Here is a 24,169-nt window from a genome sequence, read left to right as displayed (position 1 = left end):
TGCATCTCTGCCAAACAATCGTTTAAAAAGTTGGATGGTGGTTATAAAGGCCAGCTTATGAAAGTTCATGTTAGTGAAAAATAAACAAATGAAATCTATATGACCTTTATCTTCCCAAGTAATTTCTCAGTTCCTTTTTATTCATGTCTTAACAGAACCGAGGCATCACACATTTTATATAAACACACACACAGAGAAGACATGGATTATATCAAGCTCCTCAAAAAATAATTTGACATATTCTTTTCTCTTAGAAAAGGCCAGCTTTCCTATCTTGTTGGTTGCTAAGAAGCTGAATGAAGCACCTCCTCTGCCCCTTTTCTTCACCTTCTATCAGAGACATTTTCCCTTTTTAGCCCTCGATTTTTCTTTTGGTCTTCATTTTCCTAGTTTATATTTCTTTGAAGTGTGGGCAGGGAAAAAACCATTGGCCAATGAGTCCAGAGACCTGAGCTCTTCCACGAATATATCATGTGGCCAAGGGCAAGTCATTCACCGTTTCTGGGCCTCAGTTTCCCATTGATGGATCAAGTGGTTGAACTCTGAGGTCCCTTCTTGTTCTGACCTTTTGTTTCTAAATATCACACTATTCCATATTCAGGCAACAGAGAACTTTTGTGCACACAAGCTATCTCCAATGTTGATCAACAGCAAAGTATGAAAAATTTATCAGCCTATAATTATTTCACCAGCTTTGTCTCATCTCTTCATCCTGCGTTATTTCTGGTCCACCTCCTCCATTCACCTCTACTCTGAAAGGTTGCATTCGTTAAACTGGCTAGAAAGGTTTCTTTTGGCTCTGCTTTTGGTTCAGGCTGAGTTCAGGATATTAACTTTGCCGTTTATTTCCCTCAGATAATTGGAGAGCCAGAACACTATATTCTTTGGGAGGCATCATTTTCTCATCTGATATCTCTTGAAACTCAAGAATACGTGGTACAATAATTCCCCAAATACTCTAGTTTTATGTGGCTGTAACTTAGAGTCACTTTTTCGGATTTACAAGAAAGACGTTTTAGAATTATGAAATTTAGCTGAGTCATAATTACATTAACATTTGGTAGAAGTTAGGATATTGTAAATTTCCTAGGCTTGTTCAGAGACGGTGCCCCATAGGCTACAACCGATGCATAAAGAATATGGCACAGAACAGCAGAAGAGCAAGTAACAAGAAGGGGGGCATTCCCTCAGATTCCTGGATCCACTACAACATTCGACCTCCTTCCCATGCGTACTTCCCAGACTGATCAGGATGCCAAATAAGGTTTCATAAACCCAACCAACATCATAACAATGTAACATTAAAGATAAGAAAGCCCATGGGCAACTGGTCTATCTGTGCTAAATCCTAAAGAACTGCGATCGCAGTTCATATTCCTTACAACTTGCCTCAGGGGTTTCCCGGGCCGACTTGCCCTGTAAATTTCAAGCTGACGAATGAAGGTCAGCTCTGCGTCGTACAGGACCACGTATCTTGGCTCCACCTCGTGGAGCACCCGTGTCAGAGCGTAGGGGTCGCTGCAGCCCAGGAGTGGGTGGATAATGGTGAGGGGGTCTTTCATGATTCCGTACGCGGCATCAGAGGACACGTTTAAATCAAACTCCTCGTGTTTAATTTCTTCTAAGCAGCTTTCGGGGCTACTGCTTAGGTCTCTCGGACAGCCCTCCTCGACACCCCCCTCCTCCTCCAGTTCTTCCGATTGTTCCATCATCTGAGTTAAAGTCAGCCTTGGTTTCTTCTTTTTGAGAGCCCTCTCTTTGGCAGAAGCCCTGTCTTTGTTTCGGAGGCCTTTGGGCCTTCTGTTGGATTTCATAGTTCTCTTTGAGCCATCCTCCTTCCTAAACCTCATCCACACGTCTTCGGCTTTGCTGTCCTTCTCAAAGGTTTTCCTGTAGAGCCTCAACAAGAAGGCCTCTGCTCCGACAGCGATGTACTCTCGCAGCTGGGAACAGGTCCTGTCATCACTTGCGCAAATGAGAACGTGTCCTAAAATTAGAAACAGCGTTATGTCCTGATTACCTCACTTGTCGCCCTACCCTATGCGCCCCCTCGTCCCTTCCCCCCAAGAGACACAGCTCACCCCTTGGCGCTAAAGATACTTTACAGTTTGTTTAAAAAGGGTCTCGGATACTCATCAAAGGCTTTCGCCTCTCTGGCAGGATTACTTAAATCTTCTGGGTAAAGGTGAAGCCAGAAATATTTAGAGTCTTAAGAAAGTATAGCTGTGGTATAATGGAGGCTTTAAAGAAGCTCTTTTTAATTAATAATTTTCCAGAGGATCTGGAAATAGATCTGGAAATACCAAAATAAATTCCAAATGGATTACAGTCAAATGTTAAATGATACATCATGAAAAAAAAAGATGACTATTCTCCACCTCTCCATATGAGGATGATTTTCCAGGCTTACAAGCAATGGAAGAAATCTCAGAGAAGACTGATATCTGTGAGAAGATATCAACTGATCAGTGAATTGACTGACTCTATGAGAATAAAAAACTGCATTAAAAAAAGCTAAAGACAGGCTGCTCCCAAGCCTTTTGAGATGGACCACATTTTGTCTATGGAATGTGCATCTCTAAATAAATCCACTTTTTCCTAAAAAAAAAAAGCTAAAGACAAAAAAACAACTTTATGTAACTATGATAAATGTTAATATCTTTAATATATAAAAAGCTGATACAAACTGAGGACATACTCTAAACCAGCAAAGGAAACTAAGACAATTCACAAAAGAAGAAATGCATCTGAGAAAAAACTGAGCTCCCCAAGCATCAAAATTTGAAACAAGATAACATTTTTCTCCAATCAAATGAATAAGATTGTTATACATATGTAATATATGTAGACACACACACAAATATATACAGAATCTCCAGTCATTGCTAGCTGGGTGAAAAAAGATAAGCTCTTATACTTCCAAAAGAAATGAAAATTGATAAAAACTTTCTATAAATCAATGGGGTAAAATGTCTTGAGAACTTTAAAAATGTCAGTATCATTTGGCTCATTAATCCTATATCCAGAAATTATATCTACACTATAACTTTAACAATGTGAAACAGAAAATACACGAAAGAAAACCAGGAAGGAAATATGCCAATGTTAACAGTGGCTGCTAGATGCAATTTTTTCCCCTTCTTTATTCTTTATGCTTTTTTTCTAAGTACACATGTATGACTTTGGGTCTTAAATCACAGCACCATAAGTTCTGGGATAATATCACAGCATAATTACTCATATAAGGATTATGTGCTTGCCTTTATTGCTTTAAAGGAGTTCAAAGTCTCAAAAGATTTTTTTTTTAACATCTTCACTGGAGCACAATTGCCCCACAATAGTATGTCAGTTTCTGCTCCACAATAAAGTGAATCAGCCACACACACACACATCCTCATATCCCCTCCCTCCTGCGCCTCCCCCCCACCCTCCCCATCCCACCCCTCCCTCCAGCTATCCATCCTACACTTGATGGTGTGTATACATGTCCATGCCACTCTCACCTCGTCCCAGCCCACCCCTCCCCCTCCCCATGTCCCCAGGTCCACTCTCCATGTCTGCATCTCCACTCCTGTCCTGTCCCTAGGTTCCTCAGAACCACGCCTTTTTCTTTCTTTTTTCTATATTCCACACACATGCGCCAGCACACGGCACCTACTCCTCTCCCTCCGACCCACTTCACCCCGCATGACAGACTCCAGGGCCATCCACCCACCACAAACAGCTCAACTTCGTCTCCTCCCGTGGCTGAGCGACACTCCTTTGTGTATATGTGCCACATACTCCCCTCAATAGATACTTTTTAAAATTTAGTTTTATTTTCTATCTGGTTTTATTTTTAAAACTTAATTCAGGTTCAGTCTACAGTTCAGGTTCAGTCTACTAGTATACTTGTGTTTGAAGAGAGTAGCCCCAAAACTTGAAATATTTTTCGCACTAAGTCAATGTCATTCCATAATACAGTTGAGGCTTCTTTGGAAAGACACTTGCTAAGAACCTAAAACTTAAGCCCATTAGCTTTCTCCTTGAGGATTCCAAATTTAAAGCCTGGTGAATATATATGTAGAGATTTTGCTGCATCTTTTTTTTTTTTCAATTGAAGTATAGTTGATTTACAATGTTCTGTGAATTTCTGCTGTACAGCAAAGTGATTCAGTTATACACACACACACACACACACATATTCTTTTTTATATTCTTTTCCATTACAGTTTATCACAGGATATTGAATATAGTTCCCTGTGCTATACAGTAGGACCTTGTTGTTTTTATCCATTCCATATATAATAGTTGATTAGTTGCATCTTTAAATAGAAGTCCTGAGAACCCAACCAGTAAAACAACCTGCTTTCATGAATATACAGTGATTCAACCTGGAGAAAATCACATCAAATGAACAGATAGGAGCTTGTCACTAAGATTCCAGTGTTCACGTGGCACTTACTCTTCTACATTTGATAAAGAAGATAATAGTATAAATTATTTGTAAAGAGCTAATCAAAAAGACTCATTTGCTAGATTTTGAATGCAAATAGCATCATCTCCTTTTTTCCTACCTGGACCACCAAGGGCTTCACTCTCCTTATTCTCTGCCTCAATTTCTTTCAATACTTCCGAGAGTGCCTCCCATTTGGGGTTGCTTTCTAGGACCAGTTCCTTTCTTGTTTCTGTATAGAAATAAAAGACAACCTCATTCTATGTGATAATATTTATCTATAAAGTATTCCAAAGGCTTTTAAAACAACAGATAACACAGGCATCATTTCCATAAACCCACTCCTTTGAGCTTCCTTCATAATACTCTATAGATAGAATCTGCTTCTTTGAGAAAGGTCTCCTTATGGTCTAAATGAAGACGCTTCAAACCAACATTAACACAGGTTCCATAATGCCTTGAGAGAAAGTGGTATGAGTGGTCACTAATAAGAGATGATTATGTGTTAGTTGTCAACTGTGACATTATATATAAACTGCTACATAAAATAAAGGACTTGGTATTTCTTATTTCTAAAATAACAGTATTTATTATTTCTAAAATCCCCAAGATTTTCACAATCCTGAACATGGGATATAAGCAGACAACAATAAAACTTTTATTTCTGTAAGTACTCAAACATATTACTAATGTATTTAATTAAGTTTTGAAATAGACCTTTGAACTAGGCAGAAAGTAAACATTAACCCTATCCCATGCTTTAAAAAACCAACGATATTTATTATACCTACTAGATGAGTGTGAAATAAAACCCATTATTTGCCTCATTCTAGTATTTATGTCCCTTAAAAGCTAAAAGGAATGTTAAAATGACCCACTAAGACTTCAAGTGCCCAAATAGTAATTATTCCAAAGTTAAAAAAAAAATCTATAATTCTTATGTAGTAGTAAGAATACTCTTTTTTGCGTTATGTCTCAGTTGTGGCGTGCAGGATCTTTCGTTGCAGCACGCAGGCTCTTCACAGTGGTGTGCGGGCTTCTCTCTAGTTGTGGCGCGGGGGTTTTCTCTCTCTAGTTGTGGCGCGTGGGCTCCAGAGTGCATGGACTCTGTAGTTGGTGGCACACAGGCTCATTAGTTGAGGCGTGCGAGCTCAGTTGTGGCACGCAGGCTTAGTTGCCCCGCGGCATGTGGGAATCTTAGTTCCCTGACCAGGGACTGAACCCTCGTCCCCTGCATTGGAAGGCGGATTCTTTACCACTGGACCACCAGGGAAGTCCTAGCAAAAATACTCTTGATTGATATTTGGCATTTGTTATTTGGAATCCCCTGGCAATGAATCCATACCAAATACTTTTACCATACATTATATATGTTACATGTAACATATAATTAATATGCAGTTACACATTCTTCACACAGCTGAAGGAGATTTAAAGCTATACTGTAACTTGATAAGCATTTCCACACCAAATACTTAAATAAAAGACACGTTTGAAGACTTAAGCATACAAGATACCTTGCTCTTCTTTAATCTCCAGTTTTTCAGGCAGTTTGTCTTTTTTACTCATTTTAACATCTGGAACATGATAAACCCTTGCTCGAGCATTTACAAACATTGAGGTGCTGGAGTCAAGAAACAGCCAACCTAATAAAAAAAGTTTAAAAAAAAAGCCTTCAATTTATAGTTTACTTCAGAGAATCTCTGAAGGTCATATGACCTGTTTATCAACTGGTCACCAGCTTATTCATCTCCCAACCACACATTCTCCCTTGTTATGGCCTCTGTCACTGTTTGGCTAGACAGTGGTTTTCAAAGTGCAGCCTATAGACCCCTGGGGGCCCCCAAGATTTTTTTGGGGGGGAAGGGGAGTCTGTGACCTCAAAACTACTCTCATAATAATACTAACTCATTATCTGAATTTTTTCCACTGTGTTGACATTTCCAATAATGGTGCAAAAGCATTGGCGGGTATCACTGCTGGTGTCCAAGCACAGATGAAGGCAGTGGAACCCAAAGCGTACTAGCAGTCAATATGTTTCTCAATGCTATGCATTTGTAGCTTATTACTCAAGAATATTACTGGTGAAGCCATTAAGAAACATTATTTGTATTAAATCTTGGCCCCAGGGCCCCTGGACCACACTTTAGAAAACACTGGTTTAGCCAGACAGTAAGAAAGATCACAGTAGTGGGGGAAGGATGTGACTGGTAAAAAAACAAGACGGTGGACAGCCGCGTATGTATGTTTCCCTACAAACCTCTTCTTCTCATTCATCACCACTTCAGCTGATGAAACTCCATATTCCCTTCCTGTTTCTTCAGGGAATATTAATTTTAAGTTCATAACAACTAAACTTCCAGAACACAACCTATTTCTAAGTTGGGGACTGCCTGTGATATACACAGTCTTTTCTAGAAATAAAATTGCTTGGAATGGATATGAATATTTATTATTATACAGAACAGAAGTAGGTAGAAACATTAGCTATCAATAAAACCTACATCCTTGTGCTATGAACATAAAACGTAATTTGAAATCTTAGTATACCATGTAGCTGAATATAGCACTCCTCACACCTGATTCCCCCCAAAAATCCAGTACTTTATTCAAATGAGCTCTTAGGATAAATATTAGTATTTTTATCTCCCACCTGAATTCTGACCAAATGCCTTCTCTGTTGCTCTGAGAGATTCCAGAAGATTAAGAAATGTGATGCAATCATACTGAGAGAGATATTGCAGCAAAGTTCGCAATATCTTCAAATCCTGAACCAAGGATTTAGTCTTGGCTCCAAGCTGGTGCCACAAAGGATCCAGATAATGGCGGATTGTCTAAAACAAGAAAAAAAATAGGACTGCTAAAAGATGTTCAATATAGCTATAATTAATACAAATTATACTTTCAACAAACATTATCCTTTGTATACATAAAAATGGTTAAAATGGTAAACTTTGTTATGTATATTCTGCCACAATAATAAAACATTATCTCCCGAGGAAGTGGATAGAAAATTTAAGTTCATAAGATTCTAATAATAATGTTTAATTTTTCAAGTATAAAGCAGAGTGTCATCACTAGAATCTTTATGATGAGATAGAGTCAATTCATAGTTACCCATATTTACATTATTAGGAGAAAAAAGGCCTGATAAACATCAGATGATCATTTATTTGCTTTTATGAAGAAGGAAAGCATGTAGCTCAGATACATTCAGTTTCTGCCAAGTTTGGTAAAGACCCCATCCTGGGTGGATAGAGATGTTGAGATCCAGCTGCACGAGGAAGCAGAGCACATAAACTAGGGAAACTACATGGAATCAAATTAAATAACAGTGGACCTTAGTCTGTTGGTATAATAAAATATTTAGTTTTTTTCTTTAAGTGTGATTCATGTATGGGAAAATATTTGTTAAATTAACAACTAACTAAATTTGAATACTTTTTAAGATCCTGAAAAGTTGCCTAAAACACAGAACAGCTTTATGTATATACTATGTAGGTATCTACATATCCACAGTTATATATACGCACGTTTCCTTCACAAGCTGATTCTGTAACTAAAAGGGATAATGTAGCATGATTTGGAAGCAGTTTCACTACATGGCATCTTATCTAACATATTTAATACTGAGCAGGAGTAATATATATTTGGATGACCAAATAATCTATTGTCCAAACTGGAACTCTTGTGAAAATGAAATGATACTATTAATAATTACTCCAGGATAACAGGCAGATACTGGGACTGTCCTAGATAAACTGGGACATATAACTCTTTTGTATATCATCTTTTGTAAAAATCATCTACATGCCTCTTTTGTAAAATCATCTACAAATTTTCTAACAAGTGCAAATTATGTCTATATTTTGTTTTGGTTACTAAAAGAACACCTAAAACAATACTTTGACTTTCACTGGCCAGGTGATGATAAACAGAAATTTAGTGCAAAACATATCTGGTTATATTTTGGTTTTCTAGGGACATATACATTCTACTAAAAGAATGTGAGAGGTATTTTTTTTGGTATACCATGCACTAAATTATAATAAACTCTACTTTAAAAACAGAGGCACACAACACATGGAATTACTTTCATGTATCATTATTTCACAGTAAAATGACTTTGGAAGAATCAGAAAAATGAGGACTTAAATTTTCCTTTTTAAAAATCAATATGCATTACTTCCAGTGACAAAGAGGTTGATTCAGAGTTTGAAAGAAAAGAACTTGTTCTACCAAAATATGAAAAAAAAGCTGCCTGGAATTTTTTAAAAGTCAGCATTTTCTGTATGTACAATTCAATCTTAGACATTTACATATCGGAATTAATATTGATCTATGATGAAAAAATTAGTTAGATAAAAATTCCTTGCACTAAAGTCTTACCATTTTCTCAATTCAGAATGTAATTTTAAGACAGAGCAAGAGTTTCACATTCCTCAGTAATCAAAACTCATCCAAATTATTTTTATTCCAAATAAGAGATCATAAATTTTGAAGGATTCTTGTGTAAACTCTTCTATCTGTAGCTATCCAAATGTTGCCGTTTCAGAGCAAAAGGTTATTCATCGTCCTCTTACATATACTTAAAATAAGAGATAATCACCATATAACTGCAAAAATCAGAGTTGTCCTTATATGCCAATCAATGTATTCTACTACACATTACTTTCCAGTAAACCAAAGAAACTATACTTTAAATCACCTCCAATTTAATTTTAAAATAACAGCAAATTCCTATTAAGAACATTGTAAATATTAAAATAACTTGCATTCTTAAAAATTACAACATAACAGGGCTTCCCTGGTGGTGCAGTGGTTAAGAATCCGCCTGCCAATGCAGGGAACACGGGTTCGATCCCTGGTCCGGGAAGATCCCACATGCCGCAGAGCAACTAAGTCCGCGAGCCACAACTGCTGAGCCTTCGCTCTAGAGCCCGTGGGCCACAACTACTGAGCCCGCGTGCCTAGAGCTTGTGCTCCGCAACACGAGAACCCACCACAATGAGAAGCCTGCGCGCTGCAATGAAGAGTAGCCCCCGCTCACTGCAACCAGAGAAAAGCCCGCGTGCAGCAACGAAGGCCCAAGGCAGCCAAAAATAAATAAATAAATAAATAAATAAAATTAAAAAAAAAAAAAATTACAACATAACAAATGGTGCTTAAAAAGGAAAAGAAATAAGAGTACCTTGTCAAAAGGTTTTCCAATAGCATTTTCTAAAGATAAATCTTCGACTTCAAGTGACGGGTTATGGCATTTCAGTTCCTTTAGACATGCATTTAGAATGTCCAGAACAGCAGTCTGTATAGCAAGCATGGCAGGTGTCATAGAAACATGAATTTCTACGACTTCGGGTTTATGCTGTTCTAAAAATGAGTTTACTGCTACATGGAACCTAAAGAGACAAACATTTTTCAAATATTTTCTAGAGTTGCAAGAGCTATGTGTTTCTGGTCTCAGCTTAATACTCTAATAGCTTTTTGTAACTGCAATTAAGAAACAAAACGGAAAGCCAAATGACAGTGTTTTCAGGAATACTTTCAACCTCTATGAATGGAAGTATTACTCAAATAAGGCAGGGATCAGCAAATAAAGGTCTGCGCTAAACCCAGTGCCTGTTTCTACAAATAGTCTTATTGGCATGTAGCCACGCCCATTGTTTATGTATTGTCTATGGCTGCTTTCACACTGTCACAGCAGAGTTGAATAACTGTGACAGGTGCATGGCCTGCAAAGCCTAAAATATTTACTCTCTGGCCCTTTACAGGAAAAGTATGTCAATCCCTGAAGTAAGGTATAATCAAAAAAGGAAAAACACTGCAATAACTACTCTCAAATACCATACAGTATAACCAAAATACATATTAGCATAGGTTGCAAAATGTTTTGAAAATTGATACCTTATGTTATTCCTAGAAATTTACATAATTTTTTCAAAATCTTGGTGCTTTATTTCCCTCAAAGTGGAAGTTGGAATCTTAGCCAGTAAATCTGCAGTTCACCTAAAGCTGTTGTGTATGTGAGCCTCTAGATCCCTGGGCGGTTTCACTAAATGTACAAGAAAGTGATAGCCCTGGGCTACCAGAAAAATAACTATCAAACCTCTCTCTCCTGTTAAAAGAATCACAAATGTGGTGACCATTTAGTTTTATTTGGATGTACTTGTTATGAACCTGACTAGCGTGTATCAAGTGCAATGACAGTAAATTTTACATTATAGTGCTAAATTAAATTATGGCAGGTTCTCTCGCAGAAACTGGTCACATAATGCTATTTACCTTGGCCACAGATACAGCTTCCTTACGAAAAGATTTCTCATCACTCTCTCCACATGACAAAAGCCGGTGTCAAAGGCAACAGCGTTGTCTGTGAAAGCTTTAATAAAACCACGTTTGTTTTTCTGTCGGAAGAGGCGCAAGATGAATGCTTCTTGACAAGACTCGATTATTCTGTGAGCTCTGTACACCAAGATGCCTGGGCGGCGGGTGGGTGGGGAGGAGGGCGGGAATCAAAATTTAAAGTACAGAAAAGACATGTCATTTTCATGCTCGCTTTCATTGATTCATCACACCTTTCTTGAATGCCTACTTGAGCATGGGCAAGCTCTGTTTGAGGTTGGGGATACAACCATGAACAAAACACGTAAAGCTGTCCTGTGGCATTTACAATAAACAATACAAATAAGTAAAATATTTAGTAGGTTAGAAGGGATAAGTGCTGAGGAGAAAAAACGATCAGAGGAAGAAGAGAGGGAGTATGTGCGAGGGGTGGTAGTTTGCAATTTTCTTATTTAATCTTTTTAAAAATTGAAGTACAGTTGACGTACAATATAAGTTACAGATGTACGATATAGTGATTCACAATTTTTAAAGGTTATACTTCATTTATAGTTATTATAAAATATTGGCTATACTCCCCGTGTTGTACAATATAGCCTTGTGGCTTATAATAGTTTGTACCTCTTACTTCCCTACTCCTATCTGGCCCCTCCCCTTCCCTCTCCCCACTGGTAACCACTCATTTGTTCTCTGTATCTGTGGGTCTGCTTCTTTTTTGTTATATTCACTAGTTTGTTGTATTTTTTAGGGTTTGCAATTTTAGATAGGGTGACCTCACTGAGGTCTTAAGTGAGTAAAGCCTGGATGGAGACGAGGAGGTGAGCCTTGTGACCGTGTGGGCCAAGGGAGTTCCGGGCAAGGGAATGTTAAGAGCAAAGGCCCTGGGGTGGGGCATGTCTGGCCTGGGGGAGGAAGAATTTCTGAAAGCAAAGCAGGTCACTCATTCTTTTAATATATGAATCAGATGTGAACTATGCAAAATAGCTGCCTTTCAGAAGTTTGGGCAACATCTCCATCACTTATTAGAAGAATTGAACTTTCAGAATCAAGAGTATACTCAATTGAAAGGTAAATTAGTCCATCTGAAATAAAAATCTTTAATGAATATGCTTAAACATCTGTTTTGTGGGGTGGATGTGAAAATGACACCCCTGAACCACAAAAACAAGGACAATCATACGTCTTTCCTTAATTATAAAATTAGAGTACTGGACCAGACGATCTCTCATACGTATGTATGATATACACATGCCATTGTGGTGCAGTGGGATTCATGGAAAATTAGGGAGAGACATGAGATAACATAAGAGTGCACAGATGTCATTTCTGGATCAAAACCTCAATTATTCTATGACAACTCTCAGTCTTTTAGACCTAAACCATGCCAGTTACCATATATATTTGCTATAAATGCACTCACATGTTTTTGCTCCCATGCTCATTGCTCCTAGGATCTGGAAAATGACACCAATAGTAACCCAAGACTCCTAGTAGTTCAATAGACTCAATTCAGATTCTACTACTTTGGTGTTTAAATTTTAGATTGAGGTGGATGGAGCTAAAATTTATTCTAGCTAAGCAAAATTGTTTTTCAAATATGGTAAAAATTAACAGTGCTGTTTAGGACTTTGTAGACAAAAGATTTTCAATAACACCAGTATGGGTACATAACTAATCTACTGCTCATAAAATATTCCGTACCTAGCAGGTAGGTTTTTCCAAGTACTCTATTGGGCCAGAGTTCCTGGACTGAAATATGACAAAGTTAGAAATAATAAAAATGGACTTCTAAAGAAAAGGTGAATCTCAAGTTAAGAAAATGGTGTGCTCCAAAAGGTTGTCATTTCTTTTGGAATCTAGAAGAAGGAGAAGAGAACTAATATTCTATCCCGGGCACTGGGGTTAGGTACTTTTATAGACTTTTATTTCATTGAATCCTCACAATAACTCCATGGGATAGGTATTACTATGAGACCAGGAAAGGGAAGCAAATTGACCAAGGTCACTTCGCAAGTAAATGGCAGACCAAAGGTTCCAAATCATGAATGTCTGAGAACAAAGCCATGTCCTTCCTGTTAAGTGACATCATCCGAGGACCACACTGCCCCCTTTAAAAAAATACAAGCAGGTTAGGTTTCTGGGGCAATTCTAGTCCCACATTTTTATGCTCCCACCACACTTTGTATCTCATGCTGCACTGTAATTACTTCTTTACACCTGTCTCCTCCACTAAATTGCTTGAGGACCAGAACATCATAAGTAGTCATCAGAGAATGTTTACTATGTGCCATGCGTGATGCTAAGAATTTTACATACATTATCTCAGTTCATCCTCATAATAGTCCTAGGAGGAAGGTACTATTACTGTCTCCAATTTACAGGTGTGAAAACCGAGTCATACAGAAATGAAGGAACTTGCCCAAGGTCACACAGCTGGTAGCTGGTGAAGGTGAGCTCAAACCCAGAAGTCACCTAACTCAGGAGAGCACCCTACCGTCCTGTCATCTTTCTGTCTTCAGCACCTACCTCATTCCTGCCAAATAAGGGACGGTTAGTAAACGAAATGTTTACTAACATTTAATGTTCATATTGTTGAATGAATATAAAGCTGAATTACAGCACTGGGTACACAAATCTAACATGTAACTTTTTTTTTAAAGTTTCCCATGGAAAGTGTGTTCTGAGTTCTATTTAGAGATGTCAGGATCTGTTTTAACAATGAAAGCATCCTCCTGCCCCATTCTTTTGAAAGTACAATCTGGGGAGATATTTTCACAGTTCTCCCACTATTGGGGAGTTGTGTTGGCAGGGACGCCTAGGGTGGGGTATGGTGGTGACATTGGGTAGTGACAGGGGAACAAGTTAGGGCTGGTACATTCAAGATTTTCTAGAGGGTTACATGCTTCTGGGACACTCTGGTCCATAAGAGCTATGGTGAAAGTTCCTACAGGGGCTGGGGGGTTGAGGGGGTAGAGGATGATCCCAGGGGGTGTAGCATTTGAAGAAATTCCTTTCTGCCACTCATTTACATTCCATTCAGCCAAGCAGCAATAACAGCTCCAGCTTCATTACTGGCTGGGACTTGATCAGAAACAGGAATGGCATTTTGCACTTTTTAATTAGGAGCTACCTATAAACTATACTTCGGATATTTCTCTGATTCAGATTGCTCTCTGCCTAATTAGGTTGAAGTGTTACTGGGAGACAGAGTAATACTGACATCTAGTGGTCATTTCAATACATTTTTTTTCATTTTATCAACTGAAAAAATAAGGAAACATAAAGCTAAATTTATAAGAAAGCAGCAAACAGTAAAAGACTTTACAATGTATTAAGATTTCTGGTTATAAAGAGCCAATTTTTTGCTATTATTTATGATTTACTATGTACCAGGCAGTATACTAAGCAATTATTTATTTTACCTCATTTAATCCTTGATAACTTTACAAGGCACTATTTTCTCAGTTTAAGCAATGAGAAAACTGAGGCTTGTGAAAATTAAGTACAGTAGCTTGCTTGTAAGCAGTGGCATTATCCTTCAAAGTCAAGGGAGTCTGACCTCAGCTGTACAGCCCTGCCAGTGCTTATAACAATGATAAATACAAAAGTATAACAAAACTTTCCAATTATCAGTTCACCATGAACCATATAAAACATTCATTCATACATTTATGCATTAAATATTTCTTGAGGGTCTTCTAGGTTCAGGGCAATGTGATAGATATGGTAGGAAGGACAATTATGAATTCCAGAACCTCTCTGCCCTTCGAAAGTTCATTAAAAATTGTCGTACAGGGCCTCCCTGGTGGCACAGTGGTTGAGAGTCTGCCTGCCGATGCAGGGGATACGGGTTCGTGCCCCGGTCTGGGAGGATCCCACATGCCGTGGAGCGGCTAGACCCGTGAGCCATGGCCGCTGAGCCTGCGCGTCCAGAGCCTGTGCTCCGCAACGGGAGAGGCCACAACAGTGAGAGGCCCGCGTACCGCAAAAAAAAAAAAAAAAAAAAAATTGTCGTACATACATGCATCACTCACCCAATATATATGTGTTTGGTACCTACTATGTATCAGTTAATTGTCCTGGGATGAACAAGTTGTTCCTTACTCTTAGGAAGCTTGTCATCTCATGAGCGAGACAGACAAATAAATAGGCAAATACAGTGTGGTGTTTTGAAGTGCTCTGACTGGGGAGGAGCATGGGGAAATCAGAAAAGGTTTCCAAAAGGACAAATAATAATGAAATATGACTCCTTTTCTATATTAATTCTGGCTAAAATTAAATCATTCTTCTCAAAATAATTAAGCAACTAATTGGTTTAATTTCAATCATGGGAGAGAGGGGGGATCAAGATGGTGGAGCAGGAAGACCCTGAGCTCACCACCCCCCACGAACACATCAAAACTACAACCACATACGGAGTAACTCTCTCCAAGAACGACCTGAAGCCTAGTAGAATGGCTCTTTTACAACAAAGGCTGTGAAGAAAGAACCCCATGGAGTCTGGTAGGCGGGGAGGAAAAGAGATCTAGTTGGGACCCACGTCCCTGGTGGGCGACCCAGTAAAGGAGGGGGATGTCACAAGCTCAGGGATCCTCCCTAAAGAGTGAGGGGTTTGAGCCCCACATCGATACCCCAGCCTGGGGTCCAGCACTGGGAAGACAGGCCCCCTTGGCTGGTTTGGAAGCCAGTGGGGCTAACCATTGGGCTGTAGGAAACCAAGACTCCACTCCTGAAGAGAGTGAATAAGCACAGACTTGTTTGCTCCCAGTCTCAGCAGAGGCAGCAGACTGAAAACTGCCTGGTGCTCTGGCGGCCCTGCCTGACCGCCCCAGCCTGCACCAAGCTCTTGCTCCAGCCCTATCCCCCACCAAGGAAGCTCTGCCAGTGGACCCTGGGAGAAGACGCAGCCTGTGCCCTCTTCAGATTCAGCTCTCCCACCAAAACCACTGGGCACACGCAGACTGCACAGGGACACTCCCACACAGGGACATGGATTCAAGACTGGGATAGGTAACTGTTTTGCCTAACTTCATAGGGACACACAGAGAAAGTCAAATAAAATGAGAAGACAGAAGAATATGTTCCAAACAAATGAACAAGATAAAATCCTGAGAAAAAACCCTAATGAACAGACATAAGTAATTTACATGATAAAGAGTTTAAAGCAGGAGTCATAAAAATGCTCACTGAACTTGGGAAAATAGAGGGATATAGTGAGAGCTTCAACAAAGAACTAGAAAAATTAAAAAAAGACCAATCAGAACTGAAGAATACAATAACTAAAATGAAAAATACACTAGAAAGACTTAAATCCTTACTTAAGTAAATTTAAGAACACTGCAATTATATCAAGGATATTTTCCAACCACAACAGTATGAAATTACAAATCAATTTTGGGAAGAAAAATGGAAAAATACAAACACATGAAGACTAAATAAGATGCTACTAAAAAGCCAATGGGTCAGCAAATAAATCAAATAGGAAATTAAAAAATACATTGAGAGGAATGAAAACAGAAACATAACTTTCCAGAATCTATCTGATGCAGTAAAAGCAGTTCTAAGAGGGAAGTTTATAGTGATACAGGCCTACCTCAAGAAACAAGAAAAAACTCAAATAAACAACCTAATTTTCTATTTAAAGGAATTGATCCTTTAGCCAGACTCATCAAGAAAAAAAGAGGAAGGGCCCAAATAAATAAATCAGAATTGAAAGAGACAAACTTACAACTGATATCACAGAAATACAAATAATCATAAGAGAATACACTAAGAGTTATATGCCAACGAATTGGACAACCTATAAGAAATGTATAAACCCCTATAAACACACAATCTTCTAATACTGAATCAGGAAGAAATAAAATATCTAAAGAGACCAATTAGTAATAAATTGAATCACTAACAAAAAATCCCAACAAAGAAAAGTCCAGGACCAGATGACTTCACAGGAGAATTCCACCAAACACTTTAGGAGAGTTAATACCTATCCTTCTCAAACTATCCAAAAAATTGAAGAGGACAGAGCACTTCCCAACTCATTCTATGAGCCCAGCATTATCCTGATACCAAAACCAGACAAAGATACTACAAAAAAAAAGAAAATTAAGGGCCAATATCCCTGATGAACATAGATGTAAAATCCTCAACAAAATATTAGCAAACTGAATTCAACAATATATAAAAGGATCATACATCATGACCAAGTGGGATTTATTCCAGGGATGCAAGGATAGTTCAATATTGAACCTTGATTTGTGGATATTGAACCATTAACAAAATGAAGGATATAAATCACATAATCATTTCAACAGATACAGAAAAAGCATTTGACAAAATTCAACATCCATTCATGATAAAAACTCTCAACAAAGTTGGTATAGAGGGAACATATCTCAACATAATAAAAGCCATTTATGACAAACCCACAGCTAATGTTATACTCAATGGTGAAAGCTAAAATCTTTTCCTCTAAGATCAGGGACACAACAAGGATGTCCACTCTTACCACTTCTATTTAACATAATATTGAAAGGCCTAGCCTCAGCAATCAGACAAGAAAAAGAAATAAAAGGCATCCAAATTGGAAGTGAAGAAGTAAAACTCACTGTTTGCAGATGACATACTATATATAGAAAACCCTTAAGACTCCGCCAAAAAACGATTAGAATATATAAATTCAGTAAATTCAGTAAAGTTGTAGAATATAAGATTAATATAGAAATCTGCTGTATTTCTATACGCTAAGAATGAGGTATCAGAAACAGAAATCAAGAAACAATCCCATTTACAACTGAATGAAAAAGAATAAAATACCTAAGAATAAATTTAGGTATTAAATTAAATAAATTAAACTATTTATAAATTTAATAAGGAGGTGAAAGATCTGTACTCTGAAAACTATAAGACATTGATCAAAGAAATTGAAGACAATACAAATAAATGGAAATATATCCTTTGTTCATGAATTGGAAGAATATTGTTAAAATGTCCATATTACCCAAAGCAATCTACAGATTTAAGGCAATCCTCATCAAAATAACTATGACATTTTTCATAGAACTAGAACAAATAATCCTAAATTTTGATTGGAATCACAAAAGACTCTAAATAGCCAAAGCAATCTTGAGAAAAAAGAACAACACTGCAGGTATCATGTTCCCTGACTTGAGACTATACTACAAAGTTACAGTAATCAAAACAGCATGTACTGCCCCCAAACCAGACACAGAGATCAATGGAACAGAATAGAAAGCTCCCAAATAAACTCATGCACATGATCAATTAATCTACGACATAGTAGTCAAGAATATACAATGGGGAAAAGACAGTCTCTTCAATAACTGGTGTTGGGAAATCTGGACAACTACATGTACAAGAAAGAAATTAAAACATTTTTCTCACACCATATACAAAAATAAAGTCAGGGCTTCCCTGGTGGCGCAGTGGTTGCGAGTCCGCCTGCCGATGCAGGGGACGCGGGTTCGTGCCCCGGTCTGGGAGGATCCCACATGCCGCGGAGCGGCTGGGCCCGTGAGCCATGGCTGCTGAGCCTAAGCACCCGGAGCCTGTGCTCCGCAACGGGAGAGGCCACGGCAGTGAGAGGCCCGCGTACCGCAAAAAAAAAAAAAAAAAAAATAAATAAATAAATAAATAAATAAAGTCAAAATGGATTAGAGACCTAACTGTAAGACTTGAAACCATAAAACTCCTAGGAGAAAACACAGGCAGTATGCTCTCTGACATCTGTCTTAGCAATAATTTTTGGATCTGTCTCCTTAGGCAAGGGAAACAAAAACAAAAATAATCAAACTAAAAAGCTTTTGCACAGCGAAGGAAACCAACCAACAAAATAAAATAGCAACCTACTGAATGGGAGAAGATATTTGCAAACAATGTGTTCAATAAGAGATTAATATCTAAAGGATACCAAAAACTCATACAACTCAACATCAAAAAACCAAAGAACCTGATTAAAACATGGGCAGAGGATCTGAATAGGCATTTTTCCAAAGAAGACACACAGATGGCCAACAGACACGGACAATGAGATATCACCTCGCACCTCTCAGAATGTCTCTCATGAAAAAGACAAGAGATAACAAGTGTTTTTTGAGGGTGTGGAGAAAAAGGAACCCTCGTGTACTCTTGGTGGGAATGTAAATTGGTGTAGCCACTATGGAAAACAGTATGGAGGTTCCTCAGAAAACTAAAAAGAGAAGTACCATATGATTCAGCAATTCCACTCCTGGGTATTTATTTGAAGAAAACAAAAACATTAACTTAAAAAGATATATGGCTTCCCTGGTGGCGCAGTGGTTGGGTGTCCGCCTGCTGATGCGGGGGATATGGGTTCGTGCCCCGGGCCGGGAAGATCCCACATGCCGCGGGGCGGCTGGGCCCGTGATCCATGGCCGCTGAGCCTGCGCGTCCGGAGCCTGTGCTCCGCAACAGGAGAGGCCACAGCAGTGAGAGGCCCGCGTACCGCAAAAAAAAAAAAAAAAAAAAAAAGATATATGCACCCCAATGTTCACAGAAGCATTATTTACAACAGCCAAGATATGGAAGCAACTAAAGTATCCATGGATAGATGAATGGATAAAGAAGATGTGGAATATATATACAATGGAACATCACTCAGCCATAAAAAAGAATGAAATTTTGCCATGTGCCACAACATGGACGGACCTGGAGGGTATTTTGCTAAATGAAGTAGTCAGACAGAGAAAGACAAATACTGTGTTTTCACTTGTATGTGGAATCTAAAAAATAAAACAAAGGAAGAAATACAACAAAACAGAAACAGACAACGAACTAGTGGTTACCAGTGAGGAGAGGGATGGGGCGAGAGGCAAAAGAGGTGAAGGGGAGTAAGAGGTACAAACTATTAGGTATAAAATAAACAAGTTAAGGATGTAATGTGCAGCACAGGGAATATAGTCAATATTTATAATAAATTTGTATGGAGCATAATCTATAAAAATACTGAATTACTATACACCTGAAACCAATATAATATTGTATGTTAACTATACTGAAAAAAATTGTTTTGAAAATTTCAAATCATGGGAAAAAATATTCTTTAAAGAGGAAAACCAAACTCTTTTAGGAAATATATAAAGAATATTTATAAACATTTCAAATCTGAGTAGTTTCTAAAAGCAAATGCCTGTCAATTACTAAGTATTGACTGAATATGAGCTTAGAAAACAAGGAAACGTCAATCTTACATTTAGTTTCTTACTCAGGCCATAAATATTTACTCAGCATCCAAAATGTGTCAGGTATTGTGTTAACATCTGGAAGCACAATGTTGAACAAAAACATCCAATGCTGTTCATAAGAAGGTTCTAGTTTAGAGTTTAGCAGAGGGAACAGACACATACAGAAAAAAAGAAAGTGCAAACGTATATACAAATAACAATAAGGCTTCAAATTCTTACCGGTAATTAAATCTGAAGGTATTCTATCAGTCAAGAAATCAACCACAAGTATTCGACTTGTTGCAAATATCACACCGCCTTGTGTGTACACCTCATAGCGATTGCTACTTGTGATTTCATTTGTTACTCGGCGAGGGAGATGTTCAACTCCTTCTAACTTCAGCTGATTGATAAAATATTCCTAAATTAAATCAAACTTGATTAATAGACCGTTTAATAGAGGGCAGTTTTTATTAGGTTACCAGTATTTGTATTTAAAATGATATGCTGCCTTTTTCAGAGATCATGAACTTAATAATGAACATACAAACTAAATTACTACGTTACGCTGATCAACCAAACAATCGACATTTATCTAGGGTTTTGTTTTTGTTTTGGGGTTTGCACTAAGGACTCATTGCACTTGAGATGTTATTAGCAGTTTAACGACAACAAAAGACTTTTAAAATCCTCAGTTAAAAGACTTCTGCTACCTAGAAAATACTGCCCACCAGAGGCAACTCTGCAAGCAAGTGTAAATACCATGTGAGAAGATAATAAGGGAATCCTTTCCCCAGGTGGTGCTTTAGACTATTAGTTCTGTCCTGGTCCACCCTAGAGGGGATTTCATCATGTCAATGGGACCCTTGGTCCTTTAAGTTTGATACCACCTTTCCTGGGGGGCCCCGTGTTGTGCTAAGCTCTAGTCAAGCACTAGGGATACCTAGATGCATCAGTCAAGGAGTGTGTGGTCACTCTTCTCAGCTGGCATTTTCCTTCTGGCCATCTGCTCTAGATATCTAAGGGCTCATCAGAGTTGTCAGATCAAGCTGTGTCGCCTGTCACTACCCCTCAGCAAAGATGTATCCCCCTTCTATCTTCCTCAGTGTTCTCCACTCTCCCTAACCCAGGTACCCTTCCCCAATACTCTCAGCTTCCAGCTCTCTTCCCTTCTGACCCTATGCCCCTCTTCCCACAGCCTGGGTGAACCCCCAGTCCCTCCTCTTCCCTTCAGGGTTCTCCCCAGCCTCAGCGTCTCCTTTCAGAAACGTCTCCTCCTAGAAACGTCTCCCCATTCCCTTCAGAGATTCCTCCATCCCCATCACTGTTCCCTTTTAGGGACCTCACTCCTCTACCTCCAGCCAGTCCCTTAGTACCCAACTTTAGGACTGCCTCGTTATTCCCTTCCACATCCTCCACCAGACAACTCCCCACCCTCTTCAGAGGCCTCCAATCCTTCCCACCTCCACGCTTCTCAAATGACTCCCCTACTCCTGAGACCCTCCAACCCTTTCAGGTCCTCGAACCCTTGTCAGGGTCCTGCCTCCTCCGTGGGACCCCGCCCACCGTCTCAGCGTCCCCGCACCCGCGTCAGGGGCCTGCATCTGTCTCAGGGACCCCTATTCAACGCCTTCCAGCCCGCGTCAGGGACCCGCATCGCCCTCAGAAGCCTGGCCTCCGCGCCGAGGCCTGCGTCTGCTCCGGAGGCCCCCAGCGTTCCCAGGGTCCCCTCCCCCAGCGCGGGCGGCCGCACCTCCTCGGCTGGCTGCGTGTTGAGCACCAGCACCAGGCACGCCGGGTGGCAGTGCAGCCGGAGGAAGTGGTAGAGGAGCCGGTCCGCGCCGAGCCCGCGGGCGCACACCACCAGCCCGTCCGCCTCCAGTAGTTCCAGCACCAGCTGCCGCTCATACTCCAGCAGCGGCGCCATAGCTGTCTCTCGAGCCGGCAAGCCCGGTTCCATGGGCGCCCTTCAGGGCCGCGGCCGAACGTAGCCGAAGAGAGCCGAGTCCGAGACGAGAGCGGGCAGGACGCGGCCGAAGAGAGCCGAGCCCGAGAGGACGAGAGCCGGCCGAACGCAGCCGAAGAGAGCTGAGCCCTAGAAGACGAGCGAGACCGAACTTTGCCGAAGAGGAGCCGAGATGAGCCGAGAGGAACCGAAGATTCGTAGAGTCGCGGGGAGGTGCTAGCGCTCCCAGCAGGTGTCTCTTCCAGGCTTCAGGCTGCGCCCCAGAGTCTTCAGTTATTTCACCTTGTCTGTACCTTCGATTTGAGAGTCAGGCGGCCTAGACCTAGACCTAGACCTGGACCTAGAACACAAGCTACCACAAAGCGAGAGAGGAGAATTAAACCCAAGGAGCTTGGTTCCCCGACCTTGACAATTGAAAAAGTTAATTGTCAATCTAAGGATTGCGCCTAGAATTGGTAGCACCTGCTTCCCAGGGTGAGGTTTGCTCCTTTCTTTTGCAATGGGCCCCTCTTTTTAAAAAATTTTGAATAAGCAGCATAGCTTACTAACTTTAGGCTCTTGTTTCTCTCGGAAAGTCTTGAATACAATTAGCTATGTGAAAAGTCGCAATCAGGTATTCCAGCGGCCGCCGCGTCCCGTCTTCCACTAGGGGGACACCTTCGGTAGTATCGGTTCTATACCTAGAAACGCATGTTAATTTCACTAGAGGAATTGTTCTGCGTCGACGTCCCTTTTCCCCAATCTTCATTGTTAGAAAATTAAAAATACTATATAAGTAAGCAAAAATAAAAACCACTTCTTATTCCATTACCCAGAAATAACCACTGTAACATCATGATATCTACACTCTTAGTCTTTTTTTTTTTTTGGTATATAAAAGCTCTCTCACCACACAGAATTCTTATGCTGATGTAATAAGCAACCCTGACTTAAATCCCGGGTCACTCATTTGACAAGCCTCTGAACATGGTATTTAATATTCTTTTACAAAATCCTTTTATATGGCTGATGAGATTTCTGCAATGAGGATGTACCATACTTATTTACCCAGATCCTTATTAGTGGACATTTAGTCTGTTTCCGTTCCTCCTGTCATATTATAAGTAATATTTCACTGAGTATCTTTGGACACAAATTCAACCATGCCCCTAAGATGCACTTTAGAAGCGGATACTTACTAGGATAAAGAGAACAAACATATATAAGGCTTTTCATTATATTCATAGTGCCACATTGCCCTCTAGAAAGCCTGTACCAATTTGCATTCACATCAGAAGTTTACAAGAAGATCTGTTTCTCTACCTCTTACTGCTTAATCCAGTGTTTTACATTTACATTTTGTCAAGATTAAAACAATATATAGTAATTCCTAAATGCTGGTCAAATGGAAAACACTGTCTGGAGACATTCTCCATACAGCAGTTCCTATGAGACAGATATGAATCCCTCCACTTTTGCAACTGAGAATTGGAGGCTCAGGGAGGTTATGTGACTTGGGCAAGACCACCGAGCTAGTTAGTGTATTTCTTAGATTTAGTTCAGGACATGATAACATACATAGGGTATGCATGTTGAAGTGACAACGCTGAAATTCAAACATGATTCCGCAGCTGTGATATGCAAAGTAATGGCTCTCCAACGGTGTCCATGTCCTAATCCCTGGAACCTGTGAATATATTACCTTATGTGGCAAACGGGACCTTGCAGATGTGATTAAGTTAGAGATTTCAAGATGGGGAGATTATCTTGGATTATCAAGGTGGGCCCAATGTACTTACAACAGTCCATATAAGGGAAGAAGAGAGACAAGAGCGTCAGAGTCAGAGAAGGAGATGTGACAAGAAGCAGTGGTTGGAATGATGTGGAAGAGGCCACAAGCCAAAGAATGCAGCCTTTAGTAGCTGAAAAAGGCAAGGAAATGAATTCTTCTGTAAAGCCCCCAGAAGGAACACATCCCTGCCAACCCATTTTGGACTTCTGACCCCCAGAATTGGAAGATAATGAACTGTTTTAAGCCACGACATTTGTGGTAATTTGTTACAGCAGCAACAGGAAACTAATACACAAACATTCACTATTTCTACTACACTGAGCTCTAAAGATGAAGTTCCCAGCTGGTGAAAACAAAACAAAACAAAGGAAAATAAAACAAAGCATATGGGAGTATATAATGAAACAATAATTTTGGAGGGTGCTTGGTCAATATTTATAGAAATTAAAATA

The 24,169-nt window shown here is 39.6% G+C and overlaps 1 protein-coding gene across 1 annotated transcript in view; it reads right to left on the bottom strand.

The window, feature by feature from the left end:
- The window catches only part of ERCC4 (ERCC excision repair 4, endonuclease catalytic subunit), a gene marked incomplete at both ends in the record, with an annotated part of 32,620 nt that extends 10,680 nt beyond the window's left edge, over positions 1–21,940 (bottom strand). The window contains 8 exons of the mRNA XM_079720020.1: positions 1,390–1,987; positions 4,557–4,667; positions 5,953–6,081; positions 7,089–7,269; positions 9,627–9,834; positions 10,718–10,913; positions 20,221–20,401; positions 21,734–21,940. Of these exons, the coding sequence (XP_079576146.1) occupies positions 1,390–1,987; positions 4,557–4,667; positions 5,953–6,081; positions 7,089–7,269; positions 9,627–9,834; positions 10,718–10,913; positions 20,221–20,401; positions 21,734–21,940 (1,811 nt within the window). The remainder of the gene's footprint in view (positions 1–1,389; positions 1,988–4,556; positions 4,668–5,952; positions 6,082–7,088; positions 7,270–9,626; positions 9,835–10,717; positions 10,914–20,220; positions 20,402–21,733) is intronic.
- Between the last annotated feature and the right edge of the window lie 2,229 nt (positions 21,941–24,169).

The sequence above is a fragment of the Hyperoodon ampullatus genome, assembly GCF_949752795.1.
Source record: "Hyperoodon ampullatus genome assembly, chromosome: 14".
Classification (NCBI taxonomy): Eukaryota; Metazoa; Chordata; class Mammalia; order Artiodactyla; family Ziphiidae; genus Hyperoodon; species Hyperoodon ampullatus.
This window is presented reverse-complemented; position numbering and strand designations above follow the sequence as displayed.